This window comes from Sorex fumeus, unplaced genomic scaffold (assembly GCF_029834395.1).
Source record: "Sorex fumeus unplaced genomic scaffold, SorFum_2.1 ptg000098l, whole genome shotgun sequence".
Lineage (NCBI taxonomy): Eukaryota > Metazoa > Chordata > Mammalia > Eulipotyphla > Soricidae > Sorex > Sorex fumeus.
Window position 1 is genome coordinate 20,315,406 of NW_026606155.1, and position 25,534 is coordinate 20,340,939.

The window sequence follows — 25,534 nt, forward strand, 5'->3', positions numbered from 1 at the left end:
AAAGCGGGGCGCGGGGACGCAGGGTGGAGTGCGGGGCGCGGGGCGCTGGGCAGTGAGCAAAGCGCGGAGCAGAGCGCGGGGAGCGGGGAGCGGGAAGCCTGGCGCGGGGCGCAGAGCGCTGGGCTGAGCGTGGGGCAAAGTGCGCGGCGCGGGGCGCAGGACAGAGAGAGGGGCGTAGCGCAGGGCGCGGGGCAGGGCGCGAGACAGAGCGCGGGCTGCGGGGCGCGGGGCAGAGCGCGGGGGGCGCGGGGCAGGGCGCGGGGGGCGCGGGGCAGGGCGCGGGGCAGGGCGCGGGGCGCGGGGCAGGGCGCGGGACAGAGCGCAGGGCAAGGCGCTGGGCAGAGCGTGGGGGGCGCGGGACAGAGCGTGGGGTGCGGGTCGCGGGACAAGGCGCTGGGCAGAGCGCGGGGCGGGGCGCGGTACAGAGCGCGAGGCGCAGCCGGGGGTGAGGGCGCGGGTCGCCGGGCAGGGCGCGGGGCGCAGCGCGGGGCAGAGCGCGGCGCGGAGTCAGTCCCGGGCGCTCGCCCTCTCCGCGCCGCGCGCACTGGCAGCCGGGCCTCGCCAGAGGGCACCCTCGGTCCACCGGAAAGCCGCCACCATTTTCCAGGTTTCCAGGCCCCCTGGAGCATCGCCCAGCTTCAGCCCGCCCGCCGCCCGGGCTCCGAGCTTGTCAATGAAGAATCCGGGCCAGCCTAGCCAAAGCCCGCGGCAGCCCCGGGCTGGCTCCCAGTCCGGGCGTCCCACCTACCCCTCCCCCCCTTCCCCGAGCGAGGGTGGGCACAGCGGGTGGGCACGGCGGGTGGGCACGGCTCGGGGTCCCGCCTGGCCGAGAGGCCGGCCCGGAGAAGGAGGAGGAAGAGGAGGAGAAGGAGGAGGAGGAGGAGGGACGCGGCTGACAGCTGGCGCGGGGGCGCCCGAGTTCGGGGGAGCGGGAGGGAGGGGATTCAGCGGAGTAACTTTCCAGAAAAACAGTCAACGTGTAGCAGGAGTGATTCCAAGAGGGGAAAAAAAGTTCAGTTACCACGTCGGACCAAGAGGACTCGAGAAGTATTTTTTTTTTCTCTTCTCTCTCTCTTTTTTTTTTTCAAATGGGCTCAGGCTTTTCCTGTGCCTGTTTAAGACATTAAAACCGTGCCCCGAAAAAGAGGCTGCGTGCGCTGGTCCCTCCCTCCCCCACCCCGGGCCCGGAGACGTCATGGGAGGGAGGTATAAAATTTCAGCAGAGAGAAATAGAGAAAGCAGTGTGTGTGCATGTATGTGTGCGCGAGCGGGCGAGCCAGCGGAGCCAGGCGGAGAGAGAGAGAGAGAGGGGCACGGGGCGCCCGAGACCGGCAGGAGCGGCCGCACCAGCCAGGGAGCGAGCGAGCCAGCGAGCGAGGCGGGGACGCAGCAGCAGGGTCCCGGGGACGGCGCCCCAGAGCCCAGACCCAGGCGAGAAGACCGGGGAGCACCGGCCGGCAGCTGCCCCCGGAGCGGGCCCGCAGCGAGCTGTCTTCTGTCTTCTGTGCCGTTTTTCATTTTTTTCTTTTTGCAAGAGAAGTAAGGCGAGAGGAGCCATGGCCGAGGGCGCAGACAAGCCGAGGAGCTGGTGACCAAGTGGATTATTGGGGGCTGCGCTCCAGGGCGGGGTGCCTGGCCTCCCACCTCTCTTGCCATTGCACCGTAACCCCACTTGGAAGCCAATGAAGACCGGAGGCGGCAGCGTGAACAGAGTCGTTTAGAAAGCCCCCAGGAAGTGTAAACAAAAGGGAAAGCATGAATGGTGTTGCCAGGACAGACCCCGGTGTCCTGCACTGCCCCGCTGAAGCCAGGGCCAGCCGCCGCCAGCCCGGCCTCTCCACACCTACTCACCGCTGATCTGACTGTTTTTTAAACTCCCCCCCCCTTCTTTTTTCCATTCTTTCCCCTCACCCGTGGTCCCCCACCCCCACACCCCTTTATTTTCCTTCAGGGCAAGGCAAGGATTTTGAGTTTGGGAGCCAGCCACTGTCCCCCTCTGCTGCTTCTCTCAAATACCCACTTTCTCCCCATCGCCAAGCTGCGTTCGGCGATATCAGATATCCACTCTATTTATTTTTACCTAAGGAAAAACTCCGGCTCCCTTCCCACTGCCAGCTGCCTGGCCACCCCTCCCAGCCTCCGCTTGCCCTCCACCTGGCCTGCTGGGCAGTCGGAGCCCAGCAGAACCTGTTTAGACGCTCGGAGCGGGGAGCCAGGCACCCGGGGGGCTCCTCGGTGCTCGGGGCTGCCAGCCCTTCCTGGAAGTCCCGAAGCTCTCTCGCAGTGCAGTGAGTTCATGCGCCTTCTTGCCAAGCCTCCGTCTGCGGGATCTGGGGAGGCTGTCTGCTCTGCCTCCCTCCTTCTTCTGCACGGCGGTGGCCGGGGTCTCCTCCTCGCCAGGTCCTGAAGCCTCCCCTTGCCCCCCACCCCCACCCCGGGCCTCCCTCCCTAGCTCGCCCCTGAAGATGCACTGGCAGAGGACTCTGGTGGTCTTGGTCCTGCTGAACTTTGCCACGGTCAGCCTCTCTCTGTCTACTTGCACCACCTTGGACTTTGGCCACATCAAGAAGAAGAGGGTGGAAGCCATTAGGGGACAGATTTTGAGCAAGCTCCGGCTGACCAGTCCCCCCGAGCCATCGCTGATGACCGATGTCCCCTACCAGGTGCTGGCCCTGTACAACAGCACCCGGGAGCTGCTGGAGGAGATGCAGGGCGAGCGGGAAGACGGCTGCACGCAAGAGAACACAGAGTCTGAGTACTATGCCAAGGAAATCCATAAGTTCGACATGATCCAGGGACTGGCGGAGCACAGTGAGTGCGAGTTCTCGCTGGGGGGATCAGCTCTGGAGGGTCGGAACCAGGCTAGGGGGACCAGTAGAAGGGGGTGGGGGCGTGTGGGGAGGGGGGCGGCTAGCAGCGGCCATCCGGGAAGGATTCTGGAGAAGTGATGCTATTGAGGCTGGGCGGGTGGCTGGAGACGGGGCAGAGAAGCGTTGGTGAGAGCCCCTGGGCTTCGGGGAGCCAGCCCTGGCGTTGGCAGACCTGACCTGGGGTGACAGTGTTGTCACGTCAACGTGTGTCCTCTGGCTGAGGCCATCCGATGGGGAAGTGTGTGCATCGGGAGCCGTCAGGGGGCGGGGCCGGCTCTGTGGAGCACCCCATCTGGTTCCCCGAGAGGAGTCCTCTCCGGCCTTCACACCAGCACTCCCTGGCATGAGTCTCTGCTTCGGTTTGCCAGTTTTGGAGGTGTTTTGCCGCCCCCGAGTGATTGTCCGTCAGGGTCTTAGAAAGCCCAGGCAAGAGGCAGCATCTTGTCCTGCCACTTCAAGTGTGGGCCACACACGTGGCCCCGGGCCAGCTGCCTCCATTGGGGACAGGATACAGCTGTGTTCACACGTGTGCAGGGTGGGCGCCGAGGTGGGCACGGTGGACCACGGGACAGTCATGTGGCTTCCCGATGACCGCCGGGTGGCCCTTCTGGGTCTACGTGTCCCGGGAAGAGTGGGTGGGAGGTGTGGCCGCGGGGGCAGAGGGGACAAGTGTCTGGGAGCGAGCGGGTCTTCCCTGGAGGCTTCTGTCGGTGCCAGGGAGCTGGAAGGCCATTGGGCAAGATGTGTGTGTGTGTGTGTGTGTGTGTGTTTGGACACGTGTGGAAATTATCCGTGTTTGCCGCACAGGGATTAAAAAAACCTTCAGCGGAGAGAGTCTTGGCAAATACTAAGAAACTGACAGGCCAGGAAGGAACCACGTGAGCTCCTCTGAGCTGTGCGGGGGCAGGGCAGGGGCTCCCCCCCAGTCCTGTTTTCTTTCCCAGCGAGCAGGTGTCCTGGCCACTGGGTGGCTTAGCCTGTACGCCCTTACCTGGGCGTTGGGCAAGTACCCCAGTGGGGGTGGCAGGGTGGGAAGGAGGGGGGTGGGGTAAGGATCAGGGGAGACTAAGAAGAGCAGGAGGGGAGGTGGCAGAGGTCCCCCAGCGCCTCCCTCCTCACCCCTCAGCCCATCCCAGGCCCAGGGGCCTGTGGTTACTGGCCAGGGGTTCCCTCTTCTGTTCCCTGTGGTTTCCAGAAGCGCCCGGCCTTAGGATGTGGTCGCCGAGTGGGGAGAGGATGGGGCGGGGTGGGTGCTGCCTGCCCACGTCCTCCATGGAGGGCTGCTGTAGGGACCACCCTCTGCTTCTCTGGGACCCCAACCCACCTGGGGCCTGGAAGGCTGCGAGAGTGGCCACCAATGTGGGAATAGGGCATGGCTCAGGCCTTACGGACCCGCGGGGAGGAAGAGTGATTCTCACTCTCCAGGCAGGGCTCACCCCGCCTGGAAGCCTGACCCGAGAATGAATGAGCCCATGGGGGTCAGAGTTCACAAGTGCCAGGGGCCATAGATTCTGTGCAGAGATGTGGGGCGTACAGGGCGGGCTTGCTTTCAGGCCTGCGTGGCTCTGGGCTGCAGCACTGGGACATGCGGTGGGAGTGGGCTGGCCTTGAGGGTGCAGAGCCACAGTCCAGTGGAGGGCAAACTAAGGGTGGTGTGATTGGGTGCCACAAGGGGTGCGCTCAAAGGGCCAGGGCCCAGTGGGCAGACATGGGCAATGCCATGGAGATGCACAGGAGTCCACAGGAAGCAGCCCACAGATTCTCTGCAGCTGCTGGAGGGGACACCAAAGCTGAGACCACTTGGTCTGGGGGCTGCCCGCAGCAGGCCAGGTGCTGAGCTAGCCCTGAGAGGCAGCAGGGGCACTAATTATAAAGATGGGAGCAGGGCGGGCGCACACGCCCAGCAGACGCTCAGTGGGAACCGAGCACCATCCTCAGATGCTGTGGGAGAGAAGCATGCTCTGGGACCGTACCCCCTCCTCTCTGAGTGGCCAGGCACATGGAAGTGACCACAGGAAGCGGGGCAAGGGACACCCAGGGGAGAGCAGAGAGGATGGGATCTTGCCCTCCAGCTCTGTCCTGTCCTACGGGGACCCCGTTTCACAGAGGTGGTGATGGAAACAGGCAGCCTAACGGGGCTAATGGGCTAACGGGCAGGGATGCTGTCGGGGATGGTGCTGTGCAGGGCAGTGAGTGTTAGGACAGCCGGACTGGGTGTTTTACCTAAAGTAAGTGTGTGTTTCCCCTTAACAGCAGCCCCACTTTTATTTTTTTTATTTGTATTTATTTTTTTTTCCAGGGAATTGACAACTTTATTATGCAATGTCTGGTTTTTCTTTCCAAGATTTTTTTTTATTGCATCACTGTGAGATAGACCCTGACAAAGCTGTTCATGATTAGGTTTCAGCCCTACAGTGTTCCAACACCCATCCCTCCACCAGTGTCCATTTCCCACCACCAATGTCCCCAGTTTCCCTCCCATCACCCCCCCCCAACCCCAGTCTGCCTCTATGGCAGGCACTTTCTCTCTCTCTCTCATCTCTCTTTCTTCTCCTTCTGCCTTTCTCTGTCTCTGTCTCTGTCTCTCTCTCTCTCTCTCTGTCTCTCTCTTTTCTCTTTTCTCTCTCTCTCCCTTACTCCTTTTGGTCAACCCCACTTTTAAGCATTAGCCACCAAGAAAATTCTGATTTACCACCAAGCGGATCTCACATTGAACCTAGCAGGAAATTGCAGGAGTTCTCACCTTAGTGAGCCCAGCGGCAGACCACAGAGGGTTTCCGGGTGTGTGCTAAGTTCTGCTTACTTCAGAGTTTATTGTTATTCCCTGTAGCGTGATATCCAAGGTCTTGCACACGTAAGGTCAGTCACTTTACCACTGAGCTGTGTCCCCAGCCCTCTGCCCATTTTGAAGGCCAGGAGAGTCACCCTGCCAGTTCTCCACCCCCACCCCCAATTCAACAAAGGGCCTTTCTCCCATGAATGAAGTCTCCAGACAGTTATGCAATGACACCATGTGCATCAGAGCATGCATGCCACCTCTCTGGACCTCAGTTTCCTCCTCTGGAGAGCCTGAGGTCATCTCTAAGGTGCCTCGTGGCTGAAAAGAGTTTGTGGGTTCATGTGGGATGATTTCGCTTAGTCTCTGCTGGGGACTGAAGTTGGGATTGTGAAGTATCTTCTGATTCTCCGGGATTCTGCTATGGGAATAGAGGCTTGTTCTCTCCTCCAGTGGTGGGGGAAGACACAACTTTTATACTTCCCTTTCTCATCATATATCACAGATGTACGTGTCGCTTTCCCCCCTGGTTTATAATTACCTGTCCTCACCAGCAGACACTTGTTTTCAGCCAAGGCTCATGCTAAGACAACCAGCAGACCCAGAGATCTTGAACTAAATCAGTAGTGCTCAGGGCTTACTCCTGACTCTGTGCTCAGGGATCACTCTTGTCAGTGCCCAGGAACCATATGCAGTGTCAGGGGGTTGAATCAGGGTCATCTACATGCAAGGCAAGCATCTAACCCTTGTATTGTTTCCCCAGACTCAACCTTTGATGTTTTCTTTGGTGGGGCGGGGGGGGGGGGGCAGTGGGTGGCGGGGCAGACCCAGCTGTACTCAGAGTTTTTTCTTGGCTTGGTGCTCAGGGATTGCTCCTGGCAGGATTCAGGGGACCATATGTGGTGCTGGGGATTACACCCGGGTCAGCAGTGTGCAAGGCAAATGCCTTCCCCACTCACCTATTTGATACTTTAACTTTTCTTTTTGTTTTCTTTGTGCTCAGGGGTTCCTCCTGGCTCTGCACTCAGGAATCACTCCTGTTGTGCTTGGGGGGAACATAGGGAACATAGGGAACATGGGATTGAACCCAGGTCAGCTGCGTGCAAGGCAAGAGTCCCATGGGCTGTGCTATCATTCCATCCCCGATGAAACTTTAACTTTTCCTTTTGGGTTGCTGCATTGAGATTTTGCACATCCTGAAAATTCAAGGTCATTTGTAATTGAAAGAACTCATTTGTTCTTAGTGCCAATGCCCTCCACCCCCCCCCCCCCACTGGGCCAGTGTTTCTCCATGTGTGGTCCAGATGGTAAGTGAGAAAAATGGGCATCCAAGACTCCACCACACCCATCCAGAACCAACCTTACTTGGGGGGTTGGGGGAACATGGTCCTGGGGAAATCAACGTTTTCATCTGACTTCCTATTGATTCTTAAGCTCAAGGCCCAATTACAGAGCAGACCCTTCCTTAGAGGGGCTGCAACCCCGAGGGCCCTCAGAAGCAGCGAATGCAAATGACCTGAAGAAAAGCCAGAGTCCAAGCAGCGAATGCTGCCAGGACGCTTGGTCTTAGGGTTCTTGAAAGAATAGGGGATGTGGGAGGCTGATGCAGGGCCCAGCAACCAGGCCCCATTATAAAAGGCCCCGTGCTCCACAGCAACTGATCTGTGCATTTAGGAATGTGGGTGCAGCTTGTCTAGATCTTGCCATGTCCCAGAAGAGCTGAAAATCTGGGTCTTGCTAGGAAATTTCCCAACTTTGGATGTGGTCTTAAAATGTGATGGGCTTTTAATTCAAAACCTTTTAAAGGATGCCTTGACCAACCAGCCTCATACATGTCAAAGCTAACCCCCTGAAAACTTAGAGCATGAGCACTCTGGTTTCTCAGGTGCCCAGAACATCTGGAAGCTGTGGTGCCTTTGGAGCGCACCAGGCACTGTGAGTCTCAAGCTGGCTGTGAGGAGTCAGCTGGGTAGCCTGGAAAAACAAGCTCTGCTCAGCCTGCAGTCAGAATCTGGGAACTGGGTGCAGACATCATCAGTTTTTAAAGCTCCCCAAGTGATTCTAATGCTCAGCCCAAAGCCAGCTGCCCCTCTAATCTATGCCGTCCTAATAGTCCCATGAAGGAAATCTACAGGAAGTGGACTCACGGAAATGGTGTCCACAAACAAAGGCACCCCAAGGAACTGAGTGTCAGAAAACATTTGAAAAAAAAAATGGTTCTCAATACTGTCAACTATTTCTGGATTTTCTCATGAATACTGTTCATCAGTGGTTCCCAGCCAGGGGCCATCTGGTCCCCTGTAGAATCCCCAGGATACAGATGAATATCCCACAAATGAGGGGTATGATTTATATGTAAATTGTCACAGCATGAGGCCAGGGGGACAACTGTTAGGTCAGGGGGACCACAGGGAAGAAATAGATGGATAAACTCTGTTCTATCTGAATCTGCTTGGGTTTTTCCTCAAAGGAAAAGAGAAAATGAGCATCCATCAGTCTGTACTTTCCTGTGTGTCCTGAGAAAAAGCTGGTCCTTATTTAACTGGTAAAGGGGGATCCCTGGCCCGGTGCTTGGAATTATTCGTGCTCTGCAGAAGGGTGACTTGAGCACATGCAGACTTGAAATTGGTTCCTTCTGGGGAATTAGTGGGCACTTCAGGCCCGGTTGGGGGCATCAGTGGACACTCCAGACCTAGTTGGGGCATTGGTGGCACCCCATCTCCATTTTGTGAAGTCCACATTTGGGTGTCATCTTCTCCCGAGATACCTCTTGGGCCCTCTATCATGTCCGGGTTCCCTGTTTTGATACATGAATACCTGGGTTGCAGTCCCACCTGGGCTCAAGGCTCAGTCACCCATTTCCTGACTGACCCCAAAAGTCACCTTCCCAACACTCCCTGTTCTCAGTTGCAAAACAGTAGTTTTACTTCTTTTCTTCCTCCTTGAGAATTGTTAGTGTTTCAGCTGAGCTGATGCAAGCACCATGAAATGTGTCATGGTAGCTTTACACTTTGTCCACAAACCTGTAGCTGACTTACTCCAGATTATTGAAAGCTTTGTTGTTTCTAGGTGGGTGTGATTGGCCAAGAAGGTGATCTTTATCCTCTTGGGCCCCTGAAGAAGTTCCTTTGTTGGTTACTGAGAATTGTGTCTGAGTGGGGTTTGCTAGTGTCCACCTGCCAGTATCAGCCCCTTTCCAGTGGAAGCTGGCCAAGATTCCTGGGAATATTCGTTTCTTCTTCTGAAGAGGGCCACGGCCCAACCTCATGGCCCCTGATGACCCTTTCTACTCTGTGAGAAGTCTAACTCTCTTGGTGATAATGATGAGACCACCTCCTTGAAATGACCATCCAGAGAAGGATCTGGAAGGGAGCAGATCCTGGTCCTGGAAGAAGCCCAAGTGCTAAAGACCCTCCCATCTCTCCTGACTACCCCACAGTCTTCAATTTTTCTTTTTCTTTTTTTTTATTTTTGGGTCACATTCAGCGATGCACAGGGGTTACTCCTGGCTCATGCACTCAGGAATGATTCCTAGCGGTGCTGGGGGATCATATGGGATACTGGGAATCGAACCTGGGTCGGCCACATACAAGGCCAATGCCCTACCTGCTGTGCTATCGCTCCAGCCCCAGTCTTCGATTTTTCTCATGGGCACATGCCATCACCTGCTCCCGTTTCCTTTATCACAGCCATGCACATCTCACACGGGCACGACCTGTATTATTCTGAGTTACTGGCATTATGGGTCGCTCTGAAGCCTTACACACCCCTTGGCAGCTCCCTCAAGAACCAAGAACACTCAGAGCTACTTGAGAGGTGGCCTCAGAGAGCCGCTAATCTGTGCCCAGAGGGTGGCAGCCTGCAACCTCCCACTTCTCACGGAGTCTTCATTCTGGTTCCATCTTCAGTGGCTCAGGAGATAGGTGCCAGGATTTGCTCTTTCAAAGCCAATTATTAATCAGGGCTTTATTAGCCGGCATTCACACATTTGTTTTCCTAACATCTGTTCCATTAATTTCCTAAGAACCAGTGTCAGGCCTACCAGATGGCAATTTCCAGAAACACTCACTCATCCTTTCCTAAAGATCAGTAGCGCCTTTGCTTGTTTCCAGGCCTCCGATCCTTCCCGCCTCGCCCGGGACTTCCTCAGCCACCCCTCGGGGTGATTATGAGCTCATTTCAGCCGTGTCCACTCTGTGTGGAATCTAGGTCTCCCAGCTTGAATTTCAAGTGCTGGCTATTGATACCATTTGTGTAGAATGTTCTTCGTGGGTGCTGCTGCTCCTCAGCCTCTGAGGTTGTGAGGAGGCAGATGGAGAAAGAGACCCCAGCAAATGAAGACTATTTGCTGCCTTCTATTGTGGGAAGAAGATAGAAGGGATGGTGAGGCCAGCAGCGCAAGGAGGCTGTGCAGCCGGCACTGTCCAGGAGAGAGACCCTTGAAGAGGCAGCACCCATGGGGCTAGATCGGCCAGGCCTGACAGTGCCCGCGGGGCTTCCAGGCTGCTGGCTCCTGGCCATACCCCTGCTACCTCAGTAGGTCCCAAGCACAGTGCTGATTATCCCACTGAACCCCTTGAGGACGCTCCACCGTGCCCCACTGGGAATGAAAACAACCTTGAGTTTGATATTTCCATCCCCTCCCCTTGAAAACTCCAGTCTATTGTTCTGACCATGATTCCGGGGCTCCAGTCTGGCCCCCAGTGCGCCCCTTACGGACACATACTCCCCTTGTTACCTTTGCTTTCGGTGGCCCTTCCCTTGATGGATCATTTCTTCCCTCAAGCCTTTTCCTCTTTCATGGTCTGGGAGATGGGACAGTGTTTAGGTTGTATGCCTGGCATGCACCCAGCCTGGGTTCGATTCCTGGCACCACATGGTCCCCTGAGCAGGGCTAGGAATGGCCCTGGAGGCCCTCTGCACTTCTAGGGTGACCCAGGTATCCCCAGCACTACAGGGTCCTTGCAGCATTGTATTGAGATCACCCCTTCCTGCTGTGCTCTCTGCAGCAGCGATTCCTCACTGATCCCCAAGCACCCCCCGGAACGCTCCGGTGCTGTGTTTGAGTGTGCGTCTTTAGATATTCACCTCCTTGAAGGCAGCGGCTCTGCCTGTTCGTTCTTGCTCTGTGCTGTCAAGCACACATCTGATGTAGGCGTAAAAGTCCATGTGAGAAAACCCATGGATGAGTCAGCTGTGAGCCGATCAGTCACTGGGTGGAATTGTTGGTGTCCTTCAAAAAGTCCATATTTTCTATTAAAATTATATTTACATAATAATTAATTGAAAAGAATGTGTTAATAGCAAAGAATGTATTTTAACTAAACCAATAAAGTAATTATTTCAACATTAAAAAAAAAGAAGTTGGCAGGGTCTGATGTTTCAATGATGTTTCCTTTGACGGAGAAATTGTCAATGTTTTCAAAACAAATTTTTCATGCCTTTAAAAAAAAACCAAAAAGTCCATATTTTCGAGTACCCATCCCTCCACCAGTGCCCATTCTCCACCACCACTGATCCCAGTAGCCCTCCCATCCCCCCATCCCACCCTGCCTCTGTGGCAGGGCATTCCCTTTTGTTCTCTCTCCCCTTTGGGGTGCTGTGGTTTGCAAAAGAGGCATTGAGTATAACTGAAACCCAAGCACAAAAATTTGTAAGTCTACAATTGTACCTCATGGTGTTTCACTAATAAAAATTTTTAAAAATTAAATTAAAAAAAGAAGGTCCATATTTTCCAAGAGAGCAGGATAAGCAGGCAGGGAGTCTGCCAGAGCTGAGGATTGGGGAAGAGCCATACCCCAGGGCCACCTGGGCCCTCAGCATCTCCAGCAGGTCAGCTTGTGAGCTTAAGGCCGCCAGGAGCTTCCTCCTTTTCCCGCCTTCAGATCCCAAGCCTCAGGGCCCCCAGATGTCGCCCTCCCATCCCCCCGCTGTGGGCCCTTGTTCACTTGGCGGTAGTTGGCAGCTGTCAGCAGCCTCTCTCATGTGTGTTTTTCCCCACTGCACTGTCTCCCAGATGAGCTGGCTGTGTGTCCCAAGGGAATCACCTCCAAGGTGTTCCGCTTCAATGTGTCCTCGGTGGAGAAGAATGGAACCAACTTGTTCCGAGCAGAGTTCCGGGTCTTGCGGGTCCCCAACCCCAGCTCCAAGCGCAACGAGCAGAGGATTGAGCTCTTCCAGGTGAATGCACCCGCCTCCCCCCCACCTCCACAGGAGAACCACTTTGGGTGCAGGCCTTGCCTCCTCCAGGGCTCTGTCTGTGTCTGTCATTCAGAGCACTTCAAAGGAGCATTTGGTGGGGCTAGAGTGGTAGTAGAGTGGGTAGTGCGCTGGCCTGGCATGCGGCTTACCCAGGTTCAATCATGAGCACCTCATGTGGTCTTCCATGCGCACCTGGAGTGATCCCTAAACACAGAGCCAGGAATAAGCCCTGGGGAATACCAAGTATTATTCCCCCCCTCCACCCCATAAAAAAGGAGTCTTTGGGAAGGTCTGGTTTCCTATTGTCCCCGCCTGTGTCCTGCACCGGGACAGGGGCTTAGGACTCTGTCCCGGCTCGGGCACTCACACCTGCCTCGGCCCCACAGATCCTCCGGCCAGATGAGCACATAGCCAAGCAGCGCTACATTGGAGGCAAGAACCTGCCCACGCGGGGCACGGCCGAGTGGCTGTCTTTCGACGTGACGGACACGGTGCGGGAGTGGCTGCTGCGCAGAGGTAGGATGGTGCTAAGGGTGGCGCTTCTGGAGGACTCTTCATGAAGGGGGCCCTTCCTGGATCTGAGACTGGGGGGAGGAGGAAGAGGCCAGTTCTACACTGACTTGGGGTGTTTCCTCCCTCCATCAACCAACATCAACCATCCGACAATAACCAACCAACGTCAACCATCCGACAATAACCAACCAGCGTTTACCATCCAACATTAACCAACCAACATTAACCAACCAACGTTAACCATCCAACATTAACCAACCAGCGTTCACCATTTGACATTAACCAATCACCATTAGCCATCCGACATTAACCAACCAACATTAACCATCTGACATCAACCAATGTTAACCATCTAACATTAACCAACCAGCATTAACCATCCAACATTAACCAACCAGCGTTAACCATCCGACATTAACCAACCAACATTAATCATCCGACATTAGCCAACCAACGTTAACCATCCAATATTAACCAACCAGTGTTAACCATCCAATATTAACTAACCAACATTAACTATCCAATCAACATTAACCATCCAACCATCCAAGGGCTCACCAGGGACCATGCTGGGATGGGGAGGGGGGACTCGTCGGTGAACAAGGGAAGGGACATCCCAGGTGGAAGAAAACAGGAAAACGGGAGGCCCAGGCTGCAGGTGGACACAGAGCAGTGCAGTTCTGGTTCTGCTGCAGCAGGGAGCCTGCTGGGGGTGAGAGAGGTGGCTTTGCTGGACGTTTTGATGCAACCACAGTTCCATCAGGGTCAGGCCGTGTGGACTTACACCAAGAGAGAGAAATCTTGAGAGGGAGGGACTTGAGCAGGCTGGGGGAAGAGAGGAATTGACTTGGCATACGTTTAGAAAGACCCCTGCCGTGGCCGTGAGCTTGAGAGCAGCAGTTGGCAGTGGCCCCCTGAGAGGAACAGGAGCCATGCCAGGGCCGTAGCAGCTGCTGTGGAGAGTCCCCGGATCCAGTCTGTGTGTGGTCAGGTATGGGGGATGAGGACACAGAAGTTCAGGATGATGTGTGACATTTGGATGGAGCATAATGTCTGGGGGTGTAAGATGTGCTGAAATAGGAAAGGCTGTTGAAAGGAAGAGGAGAGGCACCTGGAGGAATAGCCCCACGGGCCAGATCTTGAAAGTGTGAGGTCCTGAGTTCTCATCCCCTGTGTCATATGTCACGAGCACCATCCTGGGAGCATGTGGAGTCTGGCAGCTCTGTGACTGCAATCCCACAAAAGAGAAAAAAAAATAAGAAAGAAAAGGAAGAACGAGGGTTAGGGACCGGGAGAGCTAGACCCAAAGGCCGGAGTACTCACAGGTGCTGGAGGCCTGGGCCTGGTCCTCGGGGCTATGTGGTCCCCTAAGCCAGGTCTCTGCCTCTAAGCTCAGAGCCAGAAGCAACCTCTGAACTCTGCCAGGTGTGGCTCCTAGGTAGAGACGTTTTCTTTTCTTTTTATAGGTATATATATTTTTTGCTTTTTAGGTCACACCTGGCAATGCACAGGGGTTACTCCTGGCTCTGCGCTCAGGAATCACCCCTGGCGGTGCTCAGGGGACCATATGGGATGCTGGGAATCGAACCCAGGTTGGCCGCATGCCAGGCAAACGCCCTACCCGCTGTGCTATCACTCCAGCCCCAGGTAGAGACATTTTCTAACAGAGAGAGAAGAGCGGGTTGTGGTGTCCTGTCATCTTCGACACACCTGGTGTCTAGCTACACTCAGTTGCCCAGCCAGCATTCCCAGGCCCCTTGCACTGAACTCAAGTCCTGGCCCTTTCCTCACCTGAAAGATGAGAGGTCAGCGGGGGCTGGAGTGATAGCACAGCGGGTAGGGCATTTGCCTTGCAACCCGGGTTTGATTCCCAGCATCCCATATGGTCCCCCGAACACTGCCAGGAGTAATTTCTGAGTGCGTGAGCCAGGAGTAACCCCTGAGCATTGCTGGGTGTAACCCAAAGAGAAAAAATATATATATTTATAATATATATATATATATATATATATATGAGGTCAGGTCCTTCCTTGCTCGCCTCTGCACTGTTGGCTAGGATAAAATCTACTTCAGAGAACATTCTGGCTTCCAGTCTGTCAGACAAGAATGAGCTTTCCTTGGGGTCAGATAAGGAGACCGGAGCCCAGAGAGGCAGAAGCTTACCCTGGTCATCCATCCTAGACCAGCCCCAGATGCTCTGGCTGGTGGTGCTTTGGGACACCATGCTCAGCTCCATCTTCACCGAGTGCTGAGACTCACATCCTGCTCAGCGGGGTGGCAGGCGTCCAGCTGCTGTGGGGCCCTGACCATCTATATACTGGGCCCTTGGGTGGGCCCTCACCACCCTTGTGGGCCTTTCCTGAGAGAGTGAGGCAACGCCTGGTGGCCCTCTGGGGCAGGTCTCAAATGGCGTGGCCTGGCAGTGGGGTTCCGAGGAACTGAGCACTCCACCGTGTTCCATGCCATTTAAGTCACATGAGTACACACAATTCCTGGACTTTCCTTGGGAAAACTGGGAGATTGCCTGGCAATGCTGTGTCAGAGATTAGGGTCTTTCTGGGGGGGTTGGCAAGGGGCAGGCATTCTTCAAGTCACCCCAGGACCTGTTTTTCCCACCTTCTTCCCCCACCCCCCAGCGAGATTGGTGGTCTCCATCATGGAGGAGATGCTGGCTCTGCTCCCTGGCCTGCCCGCAGTGCTGTAAACCCTGTGGGCCCGCGTTTCCCCATTCCTGGGGAATGACCCACCAACCTAACTGGCAGCCTGTGGGCTCGGGGTGCTTCTCCAGCTGCCAGGATGCCCAGAAATTCTGCATTCCCTCGTCTGGAGTAAGGACCACAGGGAACTCTGAGTGTGGTGGCAGGGCCCCACGTGCCCATGGGGAGAAGGAGCCCATGGGTCTCGTAGGTTCCCGCTGACTTGGATCAGCTGTGTCTGCTATTTGCTGCCTGGGGCACGTGCAGAAGTTCTTATTTTCACAGCTGCGGGGCCTCACCAAGAAGTTTGCTGGTGAGAAACTGGGAAAGGTTTCCATCCCCCTTGAGATGGCAAAATGATAGTTCCCTGACAACGCTGGTGGGTCCCCCAGCCCCTCACCCCTGCTCTCGCCAACTCGAGGGTAATGCTTAGGGACCATCAGTTCCCAGGCAGGCCTCAGCTGCCCACCTTCTGCCCCGGGGGGATCTCCCATGGACCTAGACTTGGAGCTCCTGAGTTCCTTCAGGGTGCAGGGTCCTCAAAATACGGAGCCCCGAGTAGCTGATCCCAACTGAGTCATGCGTCTGGTCTCGGGCTCCCTGGGCAGACATCTGAGAGCTTTCGGATCTCGGTGCTGGCCGTCACCTCACCCAGGGCTGGGCGCCCACGTTTTCCTGATGCCAAGTTATTGCTCCAGTGCTCAAGTTATCCCTTCCTGTCTGCTCACTTGCTAGGGCTCAGCCGCCTGGTTAAATTCATGCTCTGGAAGAGAAATCTTCACACTCAGCGTGTGGGAGTCCTAGAGGGGGCCCCAACTTGGGGCCAAGTTGAACCCTCCCGCTGGGTGCTGAAGTGGATGGAGGAAGGGCTGAGCTGGCTTTTCCTCAGGAAAAACTCTGGGCCTTCCTGCTTGCCTCGCGGTGACGGGAGTCTCTCTGGGCCTGGGTAGTTCTCCCCACAAGAATGCAGCCCTCCCACCTGGGCTCGGGGGCGCTCCCTGCTGACTTCAGGAGTCCAAGAGGTCCAGGTTGGCGCCCAAGGTGGGAGGCTGTGGGGAGCAGAGTGCCCATGGGCTTGTGGTGTGTGGTGGGGGTCCTTCCCCTGGGACACCTCCACCTGCCCCAGGATGAGGAGAGCTGCCTGAAACCACCTTCACCCACAAAATCCCTGCGGCACCAGGACCGCCCTAGTTTTCCCCACACAAGACTCCCACCCTCTCTTCCAGTTTTTCAGTTCGTAGCCTTCCCCCCTTATAGTTTGTTTGTTTGTTTGTTTTGTTTTTCTTTTTGGATCACACCCAGCGATGCACAGGGGTTACTCCTGGCTCATGCATTCAGGAATTACCTCTGGCGGTGCTCGGGGGATCATTCGGGATGCTGGGAATCAAACCCGGGTTGGCTGTGTGCAAGGCAAACGCCCTACCCACTGTGCTATTGCTCCAGCCCCTTCCCCATTATTATTTTTTTTCTTTCTCTACTCAGCCTCTTGCATCCTTAACTTCTAGTTACCCGAGCAGGTCCTCCCCTTCTAAAATTACAACCTGGATTTTTTGTTTGGGGGCCCCATACCCAGCGGTGCTCAGGGCTTACTCCTGGTTCTATGCTCAGGGATCCCTCCTGGTGGCGGTCAGGGGTACCATATGAGGTTCTGGGGATTGAACCCAGGCCAGATGCATGGAAGGCAAGCGTCTCGCCCACCATACTATGGCTCCGACCCCACTCACCCCAGACTGTAGGAGAAAGGCCCAGTGCTGGCTCCTAGCCCAGGAGAGCAGGCCTGGTTCTCCCAGCATTCCCCCGGGAATGGCTCATCTGTCTCCTCCACCCTGGCCTTCGGTCCTCTGCTCCTCCCTTCTAGCCCCTGTTCCTGTCTCTGTCCCCCCTCTGCCGCCTGCCCGTGTTGCCCTTTCCCAGGGAGTTCTGCACAGCGCCAACCCTCTCCTTAAGTGTGCAGGCTTCCAGTGGTAGCTGAGACCCCATGCCGTCCTTCCCTGGGGAAAGCCAGGCTGGGCTCCCGTGCCTCGGCCTCCTGCCCTCCCCACCTGCGGCTCAGCCTCAAAGACTTGCTGGCCCCTTGCACCCCTACCAGTTCTGGCTCACAGAGGCCCTGCCCGCCCTTTGCATCCCAACCTTAATGCCAAGGTCACACGGTGCCACCTACTCCCAGTCCTATGGCCTTTAAGAAAGTTTTTTTAAGGAGGGTTCACACCTGTCAATGCTCAGGGGTTACTCCTTGCTCTGTACTCAGGAATTATCCTGACAGGCTCGGGGGACCATCTGAGGTGCTGGGGATCGGACCCTGATCAGCCGTGTGGTAGGCAGATGCGCTACCCACTGGACTATCTCTCTGGCTCCCCTGTGGCCCTTTGAATCCCTGCCTTTGTGCCTCTTTTATTTATTTTTTGAGGGGGTGGGGGTTAGGCCACAGCGAGCAGTACTCAGGGGTTCCTCCTGGCTCTGCACTCGGGAATCACTCCTGGTGGTGCTTGGGGGACCATACGAGATGATGGGGATCGAACCCAGGTCGGCCACACGCAGGGCAAACACCCTCCCTACTGTGCTGCTGCTCCAGCCACTGCCTGACCTCTTCACCGCCTGCTCTCCCCTGCTCCTCCAGCGCCTCGCATCCTCCCTGCCTCTGCCCCCTTCCTGGCCGGCTGGCCACAGAATCTCCTTTCCCCACCAGCCCCCGGAGCTGGGCCTGGTCTCCTTCCTCCTCACACCTGTCCCCCTCTTCCGTCCCTAGGGGGAGCAGACAGTGTTTTTCTAACATCATCCTCCAAGGGGTGAGGCCAATTCCCCTTTGCGATGACCACTGACTGGTCTGTGCCTTCCTATGGCTGTTAATGTCACAGATACGTCGGAAGTGGTAACACACAGGGACAGCCAGGTCTCACTGAGGCAGTGCCGCCGTCTCCTGTAACCCTCTGTCAGATGGGGTCCTGTGGGGTAGGGGCTGGCAGGGGCCCCGGACCTCCCCTGCTCGTCACTCAGTGCTTCTCTCCCCCACTACCCATCCCCATTGCAGAGTCCAACCTGGGCCTGGAGATCAGCATCCACTGCCCGTGCCACACGTTTCAGCCCAATGGGGACATCCTGGAGAACATTCGCGAGGTGATGGAGATCAAGTTCAAAGGTAGGCTGTGCGTGGCAGCTCCAGAAGAACCTGAGGCCTGAAGGTGCCTGGGGAAAGTCACTCTGCTACCCTGCAGAGGGGTCCCAGGGTGTGCTTGAGCAACCCAAGCCCCAGCCTTGAGAAAGAGATGGCGCTCACCTCCCCAGCTGACAGCAGAGCCTCCAAGGAGAGTGGAGGCCAGTGCCGGTGGTTTCAAAGCTGTGATTCCTAGCCCCGGAGAAGCGATCTGGTGGCCGGAAGGGTTGGTCCCGTGCACTGAGATTTCCCCTTATTTCCGGGGCTTTCTCCCCAACCCTCACCCGCTGTGATGGGGTGTCTGGGTTGAAATGGTGAAACAGTAGACCTCATTTCAGGTTCTAAGGCTTCAGCCTCAAGAGCCCAATTGCAAGAATGTCCTCTCTCTGTCTCTGTCTCTCCCTACCTCCCTCTCCCTCTTCCTCCTTTCCTCTCTCCCTCTCTCTCTCTCTCTCTCTCATCTGTCCATGGGGTGGGGCACCCCAGTAGTGCTCAAGGCTTATTCCTGGCTTTGTGCTCAGGGATCTCTCTTCGCAGGGCCCAGGGAACCATATGTGGTGCCAGTCAAATCCAGGGCCTCACATAAATGCTCTCCCACTGTGTCATGCCCTGGCCCTCAGGAACATTCTTTTCTATTAGGGTCCCATTCTGGATTTCCAGGGCACACCTGAGGTCAGGTAGACCATCAAGGTGAAGGTCACGAGGCTTGTATGAAAAAAAAATGTGTGGTTCCCAGCCTAGGACTAACCTTTTCCCTGCCAGACTATTTTATAGCGTTTATTTATTTATTTATTTACTTATTTACTTATTTATTAATTAAACCAGGCACTTGACCTCGAGTTCTTAGAGCTCTGGAGCTCAGAAAGCCTTGGGGTACTTGCCTATGACCAGGTTAGGGCAAAATGCCACCATGGTCACGGTCACGGTCCTTGGTCCTCCTGTTATTTGTTGATTTGCTCGAGAGGGCCCAGTAACATTGTGAGACTTGTTACTGTGTTTGGCATATTGAATACGTCATGGGTAGCTTGCCAGGCTTTGCCTTGCAGGCGAGATACTCTCGGTAGCTTGCCGGGCTCTCCGAGAGGGGCGGAGGAATCAAACTTGGGTCGGCCATGCTGGCTGTGTGCAAGGCAAATGCCCGTTGTGCTGTCACTCCAGCTATTTATTTTGGTAAATAGCTCTCTTGTTCATAACAAGTTTCAGAGAAGGAAATCTGTGTTCCAGCTCTGTTATTCCCAGTCCCATGTCCCTTCTGTGTCCAGATGCCCCTGTCAGTGTGTCAGTAAAACTGGTGTTTGTGTCGGGGTAGGGGGTGTGAGCAGGGCACTGGCCCTTCCCTCTGAGCACCCCCCCTTCCCTTGAAAGCCCAGGAGAGGGTGCTGGTTTGCACCCTCCCATTTGCCTGCTGAGAGCTGTTTCACCCTGAGCTCAGCTGAGAGCAATGTGCACATCCACAGATATTCCAACTGCTGTTGGGGGCACTTCACTGTGATCTTGAGAGATCCGGACTGTCTAGAGGGGACTCACAGGGAAGATGAGTCTCACAACTGGCACGGAGAGCCCTCAGGGGAAGGCGACTTCTGACAAGGATGTTCTGTGAACTCCCAGGAAGCCTCCTAGAAAGGATTCTCTGTCCTTGAGGTCATCAGGAGGGTCATGAGCAGGGACAGACTGTCACATGACCAGAGACATCCTGTCATCCTCCACCTAGAAGCCTCTCCCCACAGCTGGCATTCGCTTGAAGCTGCATCTGATTAGCCTGCACCTTCCTGGCATCCGTCTGCCTCGCTCCTCTTCATAGCTGGGCAGGTGCGGGGTGGACCGCAGTGGCCTCACTCAGCTTCCTGCTGCGGAAGCCACCAATCTGCTTCCCCTCCCACAGGTGTGGACAGTGAGGATGACCATGGCCGTGGTGATCTGGGGCGCCTCAAGAAGCAGAAGGACCACCACAACCCTCACCTCATCCTTATGATGATTCCCCCGCACCGGCTCGACAATCCTGGCCAAGCAGGGCTGAGGAAGAAGCGTGCCCTTGACACCAATTATTGCTTCCGGTGAGCCCCTGGCCCCGCTGTGTGCATGCATGCAGGCACTGGGCCACACCAAGGGTCGCTGATGCTCATCAACCTCCAGCTAAGAGGGTCGAGCATCTTCCAGAGACTCCTTGTTTCTGTGGGGTCCCTCCTTTGTTGCTGCACCTCGGGTTCCCCCAACTCTGGTCTTGAGCAGCTGCAGTCTGGGGGGTGTTGCTAAAATGGTGTGGGGAGGGGGAAGCTTCCAATGGCTCCTGGTTTCACGTCCCTGTAAGACGCAGGTTTCGGGGAGGAGGGTGGGGAAGAGAGTGATGCAGAAATTCCCTTAGAGATGTTCTCAGCTCCCTCACGATTAGAGGGAAAGTTCAGGATCTCTGAAGGATCCACGGAGGCTGAAAGATAAGGGGGAATGGGCAAGGCGGGAGGGGCAAATGAAGGAACTAATTCAGGGAAGTGGCTGGGTAGCCCCTGCAGGGAGATAAGCCGGGATGGACGGAGTCCCTCTCCTTGTTTGGGAGCAGGTTAGCTTCTCTTCTCGAAGAGGGAGATGACAAAGCCAGAGTAGTTATTACTCAGAGGAAAGTCATCTGACCCCCAAGGAGACCGAAAGGCTAAAGAGCTTTATTTAAGAACTTGGTCCAAAGATTCCGTCTGTGGACACAAGACTTCAGCCCTTCATGGAATCCGAACAGAGCCTTTGAGTCAGGCTTGGGGAAACACTTCCGGTCAAGGGAGAGGCACAAATGGTCCGGGAAGGAGAGCAGGAGGCCTGGAGCAGACCTGGGGAATGTGCACAGGGAAAGCACCTGCAGGGGGAACAGCTGGGACGGATGAGGATATTGAGTGAAATGGGGAAATTGTCCTTAATGAACCGAGAGAGAGAATGTGTCGGTTGGGGTGGAGAGCTGTTCCCCAGTGAGGAATAGACACTCCTGGCTGCAAGGAACAGGGGCTTAAAACGTAGGGAGGTTCTCGTTCACAGGAAGCCTATAGTAGCAGGTGCCTCGAGGGTATGCTGAACGCTGACCAATGCCTTGAAGGACAGGGCATAGGCCTTGTCCCCTGTGCTAGGCTTAGCTGCTGACCTTCTGTCCTCATATGTTGGTCACAGTGACTGTTAGAGTCCCACATATCTATTCATGCTCAAGAGAAGAAACCAGTAGTTTTTCTCTTCTGGCTTTTGTGAATAAAAGCACATTAAATGGAGAATGTTCCTGCACCTGCTCCATTCTGAGTGGCATGAGTACCCTACCTGCAGGGAGAGATCAGGAAAAGCATATGCTCTACCCGACTGTTGGGGGTGGGTGGGGGGCGGTGGCAAGGAAAAGTGGATAGAGGCAAAGATGACCACTGGAGAGATGGCCAAGAGTGTCCACTATGGTTCATCTTCGGGAATATGAGCGGCCAGATTTTAGACACAGCTGCTCTTGGAAGTGGCAAGTTCTCCTCTCAGCAGGTACTGGAACACAGATGGGATGCCCACTGGGCAAGAGGTATTGCAACCAAGTGGATATTTCTGTAAGCCGCAGAATTAAAGTGGTCTGGTAATCACATTTGGGGGACTCGAGGAACCTTGAGGCTTAAAGCAGGTCGTGCCTCATTTTGACTTCAGTTGCCTGAAGATTGAGTCTAAGCAGTCATTCGCTGCAGGTATAGACTCATGCTTCCAAGTCTCCTTTGGTTGGGTGTCCATCAGGAAGGGAACAGTAAAGCCCACCTTGAAGCTGAGTTGGCCAGGAATAATCAGTGCTGAGTTCTATGCGGAATTGTCCTTCCATCCAGGATAGAGAGGAGGAGGGTCAGCTCTGTCCTTTCCGTCTTAGTTAGGCATCATCTTTATCTACCTACAGTATCCTGGGACTCATGGTCTTCCACGCAGGAAAAGAAAATGTCTTCATGGTTTACACAACTCAAATGTACTTGGACCTGAGAGTCCGTTGATAACAAGCCCTTGCTGATGATGCCAAGCAGACCCCATTTGTGGGTTTTTATTTTTGAATGAAAAGGGTGTTTTTCTTTTAGAGTGATGACTATACATTTTTTTACCTTTTTTTTTTTTTGTAGAAATCTGGAGGAAAACTGCTGTGTGCGCCCTCTCTACATTGACTTCCGGCAGGATCTGGGTTGGAAATGGGTCCACGAGCCTAAGGGTTACTACGCCAACTTCTGCTCTGGCCCCTGCCCGTACCTCCGCAGTGCAGATACAACCCACAGCACGGTACGGGGTGGGACTTGTGCCATGGGGCATGATGGGGGTGGAGCCCGGCTGCATTTCTTTAAAAGAATGCATGAAGGAAGGAATGTTGAGTGGGTGAGTGAGGACCAGGGGTGAGTGGATCATCTCTGATGGAGGTTCTGATCTCAGCATCCTGAGTCCCCAACTCCACTTGGTCACATTCTGTCCTTCTAAATTTCCTCCATATTTCCACCAGCACAGCAGGTAGGGCATTTGCCTTGCACGTGGCTGACCTGGCTTCGATTCCTCTGTCCCTCTCGGAGAGCCGGGCAAGCTACCAAGAGTATTTCGCCCACACAGCAGAGCCTGGCAAGCTCCCCATGGCGTATTCGATTTGCCAAAAACAGTAACAAGTCTCACAATGGAGACATTACTGGTGCCCGCTCCAGCAAATTGATGAACAATGGGAAGACAGTACTACAGTGCTATCTCCACCAGACCTTTGGTTAACTGGTTTACTGTCTAAAGCCTTTGGTGATGGGGGAGGGGGATGGGGTGGGAGAACCTGGCAGTGCTCAGGGTTTACCCCTGACCCCATGCTCAGGGATCACTTTGACTGGTGTTTGGGGGACTGTCTGTAGTGCTGAGGATCAAACCTAGGTCGGCCGCATGCAAGGTAGTCACCTTACTTGCTGTACTATCTCTCTGGCTCTGTCTAAAACTTTTGTCTGATTTCTGTTGTTTGGGTTTGGGGATCATACCCAGCTGTGCTCAGGGCTTATTCCTGGCTCTGAGCCCAGGGATCACTCCTGGCAGGGCTTGGAGGACCATGGAGAGTGCTGGGAATTGAACCTGGATTGGCTGGTTCTCCACCCCTGCGAGGCAAGCACCCTGCCCACCGTCCTCTCTCTCTCTCTCTCTCTCTCTCTCTCTCTCTCTGGCCACTGTTGTCCTATTCTGGGAGTTTCCTCTCACACAGCTGCCCGCTTGTCAGAGATGCGTGTTCCTGGCTGGCAGAAAAGCTTCTTGCTTCAGCATTAAAACAACTGGGATGGATGCAGCCTCAGTGTGGCTGAAAGGCACAGCACACCAGGGCGGCACGGAGAAACACTGGCAGAGGATGGGGGACTGAGGGGAGGCTGATTCTGGAACCAGCTTGTGTTCCTTCCGGGACAATGGAGACCGGGCTGTGATTTGGGAAGTGTGTTCTTTCCTGGCAGCTCATTCCTGTGGCACTGTGTCTAGCACTTGTGGCTTGGTCCAAGACAGTGTTTATGGAGAACGTTTCTCAACAGAGTGATCAGGTCCAGTGAGGATGATGAATCTAGGAGAATTTTGTAATTTTCAGTAGCTGCCATGGGTTTGGCCAGATACCTGTCAAAAAGTTGCAATGGTTCTGCCTCCTTCCTTGTGACTGACCAGCCCCTAGTCATAACCCCTGTGTACTGGGAGACTCAGTTCTGTTTGGTTGTTTATTTATTATTTGGTGGGGCTGGGGTGATAGCACATCAGGTAGGGCATTTGCCTTGCACGCGGCCAACCCAGGTTCGATTCCTCTGTCCTTTTCGGAGAGCCCGGCAAGCTACCGAGAGTATTTCGCCCGCACAGCAGAGCCTAGCAAGCTCCCCGTGGCGTATTCGATATGCCAAAAACAGTAACAACAAGGCTCACAACGGAGACGTTACTGGTGCCTGCTCGAGCAAACTGATGAACAACGCGAGGACAGTGCTACAGTGCTATTGTTTGGTGGGGAGGGGTGGTTGGGTCACACTGGGCAGTGACGAGGGGCTAATACTCCCCATGGCGCTCAGAGGACCATGAGGTGCTGGGGATGGAACCAGGGCTGGCCACATGCAAAGCAAGCACTTCACCCCCTTGTGCTCTGCCACTGGCCTGGGGATGCTCAGATCTCGGTCTCCAGGCCGCAGGGGACGGGGAGAGGGGGAGGCCCGGCTTGCCAACGACTTTGTAACCTGTCCTCCCTCAGGTGCTGGGACTGTACAACACCCTGAACCCCGAAGCGTCTGCCTCTCCGTGCTGTGTGCCCCAGGACCTGGAGCCCCTCACCATCCTGTACTACGTCGGGAGGACCCCCAAAGTGGAACAACTCTCTAACATGGTGGTCAAGTCCTGTAAGTGCAGCTGAGCCCCCCACCACACCGCCTGTGAGCACGAGAGGAGAGAGCAGGAGCGCCCCCACCTCACCACCTGCTCCTCAGGAAACCCGAAGCACCCCGTCTGGTCTGTCTCCCCTCGAAGCCTGGGGGGCCCCCTCCCCCCGCTGCGGTTCCAGGCGGAGGGCCGAGGGGGAGCTTCCCTGAGGGAACATTTCTCTTTCTTGCTGGCTCTGAGCGATCACTGTGGTAAACGAAGTGTGGGTGTGGTTGGGGGTGGGGTGGGGAGGAAGACACTGGAGAACAGGGATGTGCCGTGCGGTAGATGGAGGTGGTGGGGACGGACCGACGGAGAGGCCTGGCCAGGTGGTACGTTGTGTGGAGATGGCATGTGAGGCACCCGGGGGAGGGGACAGGGCAGGGAGAGGGTGGGCACGGGGCCGTGCTGCCAGAGCCCTCAGCCCGGAGGGTCACCGCGGCTCCTGGAGAACCTGGATCACCTCCTGGGAGGCCTTGTATCTTTCTTCCACACCCGTGATCAAAGACCAAGTTTCAGGACTGTTTCCTACGCTGCCGGGGACTGAGGACAGACCTGTTCTTTGACAAACTGCCCTCTCGACATCCATCAGCGTCAAGGATCATTCTGGGGAGAAGACCTGGCTGGTGGGGTTTAACCGGCCCCTGGGGCTCTCGGAGGCCCTGTTGGAGGTGGCCTCGGAGGCACAAGGGTGGATGCACGCCTTCTCCCGCCTGCCCTCTTTCTCTCCTGGACATTCGTTTTGACACCTTCCCGGTCAGGGGGGCACGGCTGTGGGTGGGGGAGCGGCGCGCGGCTCTCCCCTCCCCCTGCTGAGAGCCGGTGTTCTCCTGGCCTCCCTGGAAGCAGGTGCTACGACACGTGAGGCCTGCGGAAAAGCCGTGCCCGCGCCGGCATGGTGACCTGGCCCCACGGTAGACTGAGCTAGAAAGACAAGTACAAATATTACTCTCCAAAACACTTTGTA

The 25,534-nt window shown here is 55.6% G+C and overlaps 1 protein-coding gene across 1 annotated transcript; it reads left to right on the forward strand.

Annotated features, from left to right (window-relative positions):
- Positions 1 to 2,216: 2,216 nt before the first annotated feature.
- On the forward strand, positions 2,217 to 24,710 carry TGFB3 (transforming growth factor beta 3). Its single transcript, XM_056133636.1, has 7 exons — positions 2,217 to 2,811; positions 11,663 to 11,826; positions 12,234 to 12,363; positions 18,085 to 18,192; positions 20,090 to 20,261; positions 22,305 to 22,458; positions 24,404 to 24,710. Exons 1-7 carry the CDS (start codon positions 2,466 to 2,468, stop codon positions 24,560 to 24,562), a joined length of 1,233 nt encoding a protein of 410 aa, XP_055989611.1. The 5' UTR covers positions 2,217 to 2,465; the 3' UTR covers positions 24,563 to 24,710.
- The last annotated feature ends 824 nt before the right edge of the window (positions 24,711 to 25,534 follow it).

Excerpts from the sequence above, each read along its gene's own strand:
- TGFB3 (XM_056133636.1), top strand. The coding sequence starts at position 2,466 with ATGCACTGGCAGAGGACTCTGGTGGTCTTGGTCCTGCTGAACTTTGCC. Across the intron at positions 2,812-11,662 it reads CCAGGGACTGGCGGAGCACA|ATGAGCTGGCTGTGTGTCCC; the intron begins GTGAGTGCGAGT and ends ACTGTCTCCCAG. Across the intron at positions 11,827-12,233 it reads AGAGGATTGAGCTCTTCCAG|ATCCTCCGGCCAGATGAGCA; the intron begins GTGAATGCACCC and ends TCGGCCCCACAG.